At 54.7% G+C, this 9,537-nt stretch overlaps 2 protein-coding genes across 2 annotated transcripts in view; one reads left to right on the top strand and one right to left on the bottom strand.

Moving 5' to 3' along the window:
• Positions 1-487, top strand: part of Sarm1 (sterile alpha and TIR motif containing 1) — a 16,854-nt gene extending 16,367 nt beyond the window's left edge. The window contains exon 9 of the mRNA XM_055619639.1: positions 130-487. Coding sequence (XP_055475614.1) covers positions 130-259 — 130 coding nt within the window. The 3' untranslated portion in view covers positions 260-487. The remainder of the gene's footprint in view (positions 1-129) is intronic.
• A 2,765-nt stretch (positions 488-3,252) lies between these two features.
• On the bottom strand, positions 3,253-9,221 carry Slc46a1 (solute carrier family 46 member 1). The gene is made up of 5 exons (XM_055619640.1): positions 8,821-9,221; positions 7,628-8,480; positions 5,795-5,878; positions 4,236-4,392; positions 3,253-3,810 (listed from the first exon to the last, which is right to left on the bottom strand). The coding sequence occupies exons 1-5, from the start codon at positions 9,046-9,048 to the stop codon at positions 3,753-3,755; spliced, it is 1,380 nt and encodes a 459-aa protein (XP_055475615.1). The 5' UTR covers positions 9,049-9,221; the 3' UTR covers positions 3,253-3,752.
• Between the last annotated feature and the right edge of the window lie 316 nt (positions 9,222-9,537).

The raw sequence follows: 9,537 nt of genomic DNA, 5'->3' as shown, positions 1-9,537 counted from the left end.
TGTGTGTGTGTGTGTGTGTGTGTGTGTGTGTGTGTGTGTGTGTGTGTACCTACCGCCCTGGGGGGAGAAAATGGCTGGCCCATGCCACCTCTGCCCACCCTCTGACCCATTTGGCCTCTGTGTCCACAGATGGTCTCACGAGTACCAGGAGGCCACCATCGAGAAGATCATCCGTTTCCTGCAGGGCCGCCCCTCTCAGGACTCCTCTGCGGGCTCTGATACCAGCTTGGAGGGAGCTGCACCAATGGGTCTGCCTTAACCTGTCCCCAGTTCCCACACCCTGCTGTGACTCCCAGTTCCATCACCTCCCCACCCCTAAAGGAAGAGCTCCTTTAGACCACCCTGGGCTGAGACAGACCCTACCCTTCTCAGGAAACGGCTTTCCCTGCTGCCACCCAGTGGCCCACTTTACCCCAGAGATGCCAGGCACGGGGTTAGATAAGAGGACACTCCTCTCTCAGGCCCTGCCATCAGGTTCCAACCCCCCCCCCCCCCAGCCATGTCCGGGCTTAGTTCTGGACACTCAAGATAGGGGAAAGGCATTCTCCCATCGCCTCCCTAAGAGCAGCCAGCTTGAGTAGGGTGTGGCTGGCAGCCTCTGGCAGGAGTCAGGACAATGCCTCGGCCCTCCATCTGGGCCCAGGAGGCAGTTGGGGTTGGGAATCCCCCAAAGGTTGTCTGCTCACATTGTGCCTGGCCCCAGGCTCACCTGGCTTCCTGCCGCCTTGTGGCCTTGCTCTATAACTTCTTGGTACCCCTGCCAGACAGCCTCCTTTGCCAGGAGTCAGGGTGCAGCTGAGGCGGCTCTCTACCCGGCCTTGTTGCCCTTCCTAGTGCAAGAAGGTGCCCCTTGCTTATGCAAGGAGATCATAAGGCTAAGCTTAGTGCTGTCCCTAAGGCTCTTGCCTAGCCTGCTCCATCTGGCTTGATACCCACTTGCTCAGGGAAGCCCCAACAGCACCAGTAGCCTGAGCAGAACCTGCACCACAGGGAAGAGGCAAGCCCTTCACCGGCAAGGGCCAATTCCTGGGGCAGGTTCTCCCACCACTGTGAATCTTGTCAAAACTCAGAGCAGGCATCTGGGAAGTGCCTGAGCCTCTGCAGTTTTCAGATACCCAGGTGGGTTGATGCAAGGCCCTCACCAATCCTCGCCATGTTCCAAACACCCCCGTCCTGGTCCCTAATCATCACAGCAGCCCTTTCCAGTCCTGCCTCCTCAGTCTTACAGAGAGGAGTGGCTGAGGAATAGGCCCATGTCCCCAAGTCACTGGTGGCTGTCTCCGCACACAGCACTGCAGTGTCCAGACCTGAGACTCATCCGAGAGGCTGTGGCCCAAGCTGGGTAGCAACCTCTCCCTGGCTCCAAAGAACTGAGCAGTAGGGAGTGGGTCTTGGGCTAATGGCTGAGCCAGGGCATACAGAAATAACTGGACAGGACTGTCTATGTTCTTCCCTCCACTGAACAAGGAAGGCAAGAAAGTCGGCTCTTGCCACTACCCAGGCTCAATCTTGGAGCTTGTGCCACCCTGCTGCTGTCTTCTGGAGGCAGTGGGGTCACAGCTCTCCTGCAGCTGGCCGTTACTTGCCCTCGGTCCATATTATCAGGGAGCCAAAGGGCTTTTTCTCCAGGCTTGGGAACAACCTTCCACTGTCCTTCTTGCTAGAGACCCCAATGTCCCTGGGTTGTGGCTGGCCTCCAGCTGTGGCTATCTGCAATCCTGTCACCAGTGGCAACCCCACATCCTATTCTGAGGTGAGGCAGATAGAATGATGCCCTTGATGACAAACTCAATGACAATACAGTGTATGAATTCCCCCTGGGGAAATGTTCTGTCTGTCTGTCTTCAGTTCCACATTCTCCAAAGGTCCCTGTGGGCAGTACTCAAGAAATTTTCTGCCTGTTCTTCTTTGGCACACGTCACTACTACCTCCACTGTCTGCCCTTCTGTTGACTGTCCCCCCGTCTTTCTGGGGAACCACAGCACAGCCTTCTGTCCCAGCCAGGGTAGCAGAAGTGTCAAGCCTCCTCCAGCTAGGCAGTATGTTCTGTGATAACATACATCTGAGATCGGAAGCAGAGTGAGCCTCTGGGCGTCACATGCTTGGCAGTGTGCCAAGCATGGCTGACCACACTGACCTCCAGAGAGGCTCTTCAGTGGTGCTTCAAGCAGCCCACGCTCACGTAGTCTGTGGGTTCAGGGTTTTCTGCCTGGCTGGGCTATCGCTGCTGCCCCCAAGATGGAGCCAAGTCAGGGTACCCCCTCCTGTTTAGGGGGTCTGTGAACTGCTCAGGGATGTTAAGAGGCCAAAGGTCCAATCCCAGTCTGCTCATCCCTTCACTGGGCATCATACATCCTGGGACATATGAAGCTGGAGTGATCTCAGAACGTCCAACAACTGTTTCTAACACATCAAATTAGATCCTTGCAATCGGACAGTTTTAGGGGAGTGCTGATCAGCTCTCTCTAGGTTTATTCAAGGTCATGGGCTTCGAAAGTGGAGCCTTTTCCTCCTCACAGCCTCACAGTCATGGAGTCAGTGGAAGGCCTCTTCCATCGCCACAGGGGTGGTGAGGCAGGAGTTAGGAAGCAAGATGGACCCTGCTCCAGTTCACCGGGCCTTAGTTTTCCCTGGGCTACATCTTGGTCACCTGCATGGTTTCCAGGCAGGCTACTGGCTTGCAGGGCGGGTGGGAAGAGACAGCTGCAGGGTCTGGCTCTCAGACAGCTCCAGTTTGAAGACTCACAAACCTCCCACTTTGGGTCAGCTTGGAGAGGATTGCTGGTCACCAAAGACAGTGATTTCCCAATAGATAAGATCCTGCCTCCCAGCTTCAGGCCCAAGTCTTCCCAACCTCCATGCACTCACAGAAGCAGGAAGGATGGTCTCAGGTCTCAGTACTTGACCCCACCCAGCACTGAGCTATGTGGGAGGGCCAAATGGCAATCAAAAGAGAATGAGCTGGGGCTGGTGTAGCTGTGAACGCCAGCCAGGGGGGACACATTGGACACTCAGCAAGGGGAAGCCAGGGCTTGGACCCAAGTGTCTCCACGGGCCTGATAAAGCCTCACAAGCTCATCACCCCTGAGCAGCTTAGAGAGAAACCATCGGGAGCCTGGAGGGGCCATGACATCCCCAGTACCGAGCCCTCAGGCAGCTCAGGAGCTCCAGCCGAACAGCTGCTGGTCTCTGGCCTGTGCCACACAGACAGAGCAGGAACACAGAAAGCCCCAAAGCCCAGTGACTTTCCAGTCTGATTCAAACAATTTACTTCAACAACTGGCATGGCTGAGGTCAAGGGTGGACAGGCTGTGGTCAGGGGCTGATTCCAAACCACAGACAGCGCTTCTCCCTCTGTAGCAAAAGCTCCCTCCAGGAACCATGGTTTTCATTAAGGGGTGACTGGAGGTCACTGTACATTTCAGGGGTGTGGTACCACAGGCTGGAAGGAGAGGCTGGTCTCATGCATCACTTGGTCCCTGAAGTGCCGTCCCCTTCACTCCGGAAGGTTCTGATGAACAGCATAAAGGGCGAAGAAACCCTTGCCTCAAATGGCTCCCTGCAACCTGCCCTGAGTGGGCCTGTTCCAGTTAGATTCCAGATCCAGCAGACACTGGCTCAGTGGGAGAACAGGTGGTGTCCAACTGGCCTGACCACCCTTTCCATGAGTACTGGACTCACAGGAGTGGCTAGTGCATTGGGCCGGTGCATGCAGTCGGTGACGGTCCATGCTCCTCGTGGCCTCTGACGGATCAGGAGCTCTGAGGAAACTGCTGGAATTCAGGGCGTGGGTTAGCCTTCTCCAGCACTCTGTGAGAGACCAGAGAGACGGTTCAGAGTCGACATGTGCAGCCCCCAGCAGAGTCTGGAGAGGTGACATGGGACTGACTTGGGTGGGCAGCTCCCAGTGTTCACAGGCAGATGGCTCTGGAGAACAACTCTAAAGACTTCAGTGGGTCGGGCTGCTGTAGTCCTAACTGCAGCTTGGCAGGCTGAGGGGGCCTGGTGAAGAGGACACAGACCCCTCCCCACACATCCCTCCACCTTGCTCTGCAGATGGCTCCTAAAAGATGCAGCCATCTGCGTGGGATAGGGTCAGCCCTGGATTGAGATGCCTAATGGACAAGGGTTCCGGGAGTGAAGCTGCTCTTTCTTGGGGGTGGGGGGAGGTAAGAGGAAGCTTCTAGGAAAGTAAGACTCCATGATGCACAGGCAGGGTCAGGACCCTCCATTACCCGATCAGAATGGCCGGGATGAAGAGGAGGCCGGCTCCCAGGAGGAAGGGGAAGCCCTTCATGAAGTTCAGAGTGGCTGGGTAGAGCGAGTTGAAGATGCCAGAGGCCATCAACATGGCTAAGCTATTCACACAAGCCACAGCAGAAAAGAGAGCACCTGTGAGGGGATAAAACCACACTTCAGAGCTGGAAAGACCTCGGGTCAAATGAGCGCGGCTTCACCTCAGAGCTCAGTGACCTCAAACGAGACACTTGACCTCCTGGGCCTCACCTCCCTCACCTGTGCCTCCTACTCTCACTATTGAGGTAGACAAGTCATACATGGGAAGTGCCTGGCAGAAGAGCTGCTGGACATACAGCCGTTAATGTCACTTTAATGTGTATGGGTGTTTTGCCCAGTTTGTATGTCTCTCTGACACTTGCATGCTTGATGCCCTTGGAAGCTAAAAGAGGGTGTCAGATCCCCTGAAAATGGAGTTACAGGTGGTTATGAGTCACCACATGGGTGCTGGGAATCGCACCCAGGTTCTCTGCAAGAGCAGCCATGCTATTAAAGGCTGAGTCATCTCTCTGCAGCCAGGTTGGTTTTGTTTTGAGAGAAGGTCTCTCTATGTGAGTTCAATTGCCCTTGAACTTGCAATCCTCCTGCCTCAGCCTCTTGATGCACCACCATTCGTGTGTCTGTCTCATTTGTGCCAGGCGGGTGTGTGCCAGAACTCAGCTTTGTGCCCAGCTGTTGCAAAATGAGCAATAACCCAACAGGAGCAGAGACTACCAGGGCCTGAGTGTGGAACAAAGACCTCATGTCCCAGAAGAAGAGCAGGCCCAGAAACCCAGCTACAAGGCCCAGGACTCTTAAAAACACACGAATGGGTGGGTGTGTGAGTGTGGAGGTAGGGTCAGTGGATGAAGCACCTGCCATGAGGACCAGAGTTCGGATGCCCCAAACTCACATAATGGGGTATGGCGGACGCCTGTAATCCCAGTGCTTAGGAGATCCATGAGACAACAGGTCTACCCAAATCAATGACACCATGCTCCTCAAGACCTGATGTCCCTCTCTGCAGCCACATATATGTGAACACATGTGCACGCTCACACATGCGTCCCAGGCCATTATTTCCGGAGCAACCCTAAAGAGCTCAGTTTAACCCTCCAGGCCTCTGTTTCTTCATCTGTCAACAGAGGCCAATGAAACCTATGGCACAGGTTTATTCCCTCTGGACCTGTATTCTCTGATCCCAAAGAGACAGGAAACTCTGGGATCATCACCACCACTTTACAGATGGGAAAGATGAGGTCTGGAGAGACAAACTCTGCTGGGGTTACTCAGAACCTGACCACGCTCTACTGATAGCAATCTTAATTCTGTGGTGCAAAAATCCACAGCAGCATTCTCTAGCCAGCTCTGAGCACTTGGCAGATTGCATCTGTCTTGGTTACTTACTCCTTCAGATGAGAGGGTGGAAAGCAGGCCATCCTTGACCAGAACTGCCCGTATGCCCATTCAGGCAACACTGGGCATGAAGGACCAGGCACAGACTGATCCCAACACTCACCCTGCTCCGACTCGCTCACCAGCTTGGAGAGCTTGGCCCGGATGACAGGTGTGGTGACCAATGACAGGAAGAGCAAGCCATACCCTGGAGAGAGAAACACTGGTCAGGAAAGAGCTACCAGGAGGGGTGTCCTGACACAGCAGAACACCTGCATATATACCTGGAGGGACAGATGTTAGGCCCAGGAAGAAAGGACAGCAGCTTTCTCTGCCCACTCTTTCTGAATGAGAGCTAAACTCCACCCACTGCTTTGTCTGAATGCCTCTAGTGGCCACTTGGCACTAGAAGGGAGATGGCAGGACCCAGAAAATGAGCCTGGGCTTTAGAGATGGCCCTGAGTTCAATCCCCACTACCACTGCTTGCTGTGTGTGTGTGACCTTGCCCAGTGGACATCCCTGACCTATCCCCTGGTGTGTAAGAGGAAGACCACAGGCCTCTATCAGTGGAGGGTTCTTCAGTGGGAGAGGCTGAATGACAGCCTGGAAGACAGACCCTAAACCTGTGAGCTGTCTTCCTCGGAAAATGAAGCTTTACAGGTTTAACCAGGAAGGACCTTGAGGAAGCTCTCCTTTTTCATTTCTAGTTTCTTTTTTTAAAGTTTGTTTGTTATTTTTACAACATTCTGCCTGCACACCAGATCTTACTATAGATGGTTATGAGCCACCATGTGGTTGCTGGGAATTGAACTCAGGACCTTCGGAAGAACAGCGAGTGTTCTTAATCTCTGAGCCATCTCTCCAGCCCTGAAACTCTCCTTTTTCATAGGCTAATAAAGAACTGACTAAGGAGCAGGGGGGCCTGCCACTGCACAGACTCAAGACTATGGGACGTGGCTTCTCTGCTAGTGCCCCTGTCAGACATTCTGATTTCAGTGACACTGACCCTGGACTTCTGGCCTCCGGCACTGGAAGAATACCTGTCGTTTAAGATACCTTGTGTGTGGCAATTAGCTTCAGCCACTTCGGGGAACTAACACAGGGGATAAGAAGGTGACATCTGTGGAAGGGCACATGTTGACGGCATAGCACGAGAGTTCCTTTGCCCCTGGCATCCAGGTACCTACAGGCATACACCGTCTGCAGTTCTGCTGCAGCATCTCTCATCTTGGCACTACTGGTCCTTTTAGCTTTGCTGTCAGTCCAGCGGCTGAGTCAACATAGCCACTTCCAACAAACAGCTGACCCTGCACACAGCGCAGTTCCGGGCTCTACGGAACACCCTCGCCTGTCTTAGAGAGTTAACTTCTTCATTCCGGCCAGCTGCCCCTCTGGCCAGAGGGGAGAGTGGGGAGGGGAGGGGAAGAGGAACTGAGTCAGCAGGAATTTTAGACCTTTTGAGGTTTTTCACAAACCCAAAAGGCAGAACAAGGTTGTTAATGCCCTGCGACCACAGTTTCTGGGAGGTAGAGGCAGGAGGATCAGAGTTCAAAGTCATCTTAGGCTATACAGAAAATCAGGAGGCCAAGTCTGAGCCTGTCCCTCTCTAAACAAATAAGATCCTAGAGGGAGGCCCTGCGATTCTTATCCGAGAGCCAAGGATCAAGACATTAATGACATGGACTTTGGGAGGCCGAGGGGTGAAACAATTAGCTTATGAGCTATGCTTCCGTCATTTGCTCTACATTTCTAACATAGTTATGGTTGATAACGTGCATTAATTACTTTGGCCACTGAAGCGCTGTACTTTCTGTATATCAAAGATGACATTTTTTTCCCCCTGGGGTTTCTCATTGTCTGTCCTCTGCACAGGCTGAGAGTGTAACTCTGGGTCCAAAGACAAAGGCTTGAACCACATTTGGGGGCGATAAGTGGATGGCCCCGTTTTCACTTTACCTGTGAACATGAGGGGGGTGATGGTGGCAAACGCAAAGACCACCATTCCCAGGATGTTGAAGGCCAGGCCAATCTCAGCCACCCAGGTGTCAGCCAGGCAGTACTGCAGAACTCTTAGACCCAGGAGGCTGGTGAGGTAGGGTAAGTGCTGGGCCGCAGATCCATAGCCAATCAGACTGGAGTCCCAGCAGAGGGGCGTGCTCAGCTCATAGAGTGTCAGGATGTCTTGGGCTCCAAAGTGCACGGTGACCACTACGAAGATGGCCAATGAGTACAGGGCTAGATGCTTCCTGGACTTCTCTGGGCCTGGGACCACATACAGCCGGACGATGGATCGGTGATGGCGGAGCGTGAAAAGCCGGGTGGACTTTGGCTCCTTCACTGTCTCGCCAAAACAGAATGCTGCGTATAGAGTCATAACGATCAGTAGGGCCAAAGCCAGCCAGAAGGGGTTGGCATATCCCTGGGCCCGGAGCCAGTGACCCCCGAGAAGGCTTGCCAGGGTCCCCGCCACACCAATGCATGCTTCCAGCAGAGCCATGCGGAATGTGCGACTGTGGTTGGAGCTAACATCCGCCACAGAGGCAAAGCTAGCGGCAAGGAGGCCATTGAAGTCTCCCAGAAGGGCACAAAGGACTCGGCCAAGCACGAAGAAGCCGACGTGCAGCTGCAGCTGCACGACAAAGATGGACACCACGGCCTGGAGCAGCAGACCAAGCGAGGCCAGCACCAGCAGTGGGCGGCGACCCACACGGTCACTCCACGCTCCCAGCAGGGTGGACCAGAAGAGTCCCACCAGGAAGCCTCCCACGTTCGAGTAGAGGGTCCAGTGGGAAGTCAGGGTCTCCACTTCCTGTAAAGACACAATCGCCAGCGTGCAGGCCCTCACTTTGGTCAGCTACCATCATTATTCTTGCTTTTGGAGCCCTAAGCCTCTTGTCTTGGAAGGTTCGTTCAACTTGTAAAAACAGGCCCGGGAAAAGCAGTCCCTCCGTCTCTTGCGCTTATGTTAATCCTCCGGGCCAGGCTTTCCCTAGGTCCACTACCTGCACCCCAAGACAGCCAGCCAGGGCAGGCCCCCTCTGCTCTGGCCCTGCCCACCACGTAAGGAGCGTCCCCTCTAGGGGACCCCATCTTCCCCAAGCCCCGCCCCGTGCCGCGCTCGTGCTCACAGCCATGCCCGTCCCCACTACCTTCATGACGGGGTCCGCGCTTTGGTTCCCGCAGTTCCCCCGGTGGCGGGTGCCATTGTAGCCGAGCTCAGTGCTGAAGCGGTGCCACAGGTACTGTGTGGTGAGCGGGCCCTGCAGCACCAGGGCAAAGTTGGCCAGGAAGACGACGGGCTCCACCGGGCCGCGGAACAGCACAGCCGCGGCTGGGAGGTTGCGGGACGAGCCCACGGGGCTCACGCGCCCCTCCATGCGCCAAAGCGGAGGGGCTGGAGGCCCGGGCCAGTGCGCGCTCTCTGCGCCTGCGTGGTCCTCCCGCTCTCCCTGTTAAAGTCTGGAGGGGCGGGGCAAGAGACCTCAGTCTCAAAACTTCAGTCTGATGCTCTCTGGGCTGGGTGTAGTCAGGTTAGAATCCCTGCGGGGTGACCTCACTTCAGATACCATCTTACTGCAGCCCTCCCTCCTGGGCCTAGGAACACGCAAAAGAACAACACGAATATCAATAATTAACATTTATTGAACACTTACTTTGTTCTGGGGCCAGGAATTCCGAGCATATTATCTTGTGACAACCTTGTAGATTCATTAATGATCTTAATGAATCCAGAGATGTGGGAGTCAGGTCGATGGGTACGCGGGGTTAGAACACAAGACTGAATATGCCGGCTGCTTGGCGCCTGCTGCGCTGCACAGGACTATCTGTATAAGTTTAACCAGAGGCCTGAGGGCCCGCGCTGGAGT

The sequence above is a fragment of the Psammomys obesus genome, unplaced genomic scaffold (assembly GCF_907164565.1).
Source record: "Psammomys obesus unplaced genomic scaffold, mPsaObe1.curated_primary_1811, whole genome shotgun sequence".
NCBI classification, from domain to species: Eukaryota; Metazoa; Chordata; class Mammalia; order Rodentia; family Muridae; genus Psammomys; species Psammomys obesus.
The sequence above is the reverse complement of the archived record's forward strand: the minus strand, read 5'-3'. Positions and strand labels throughout refer to the sequence as shown.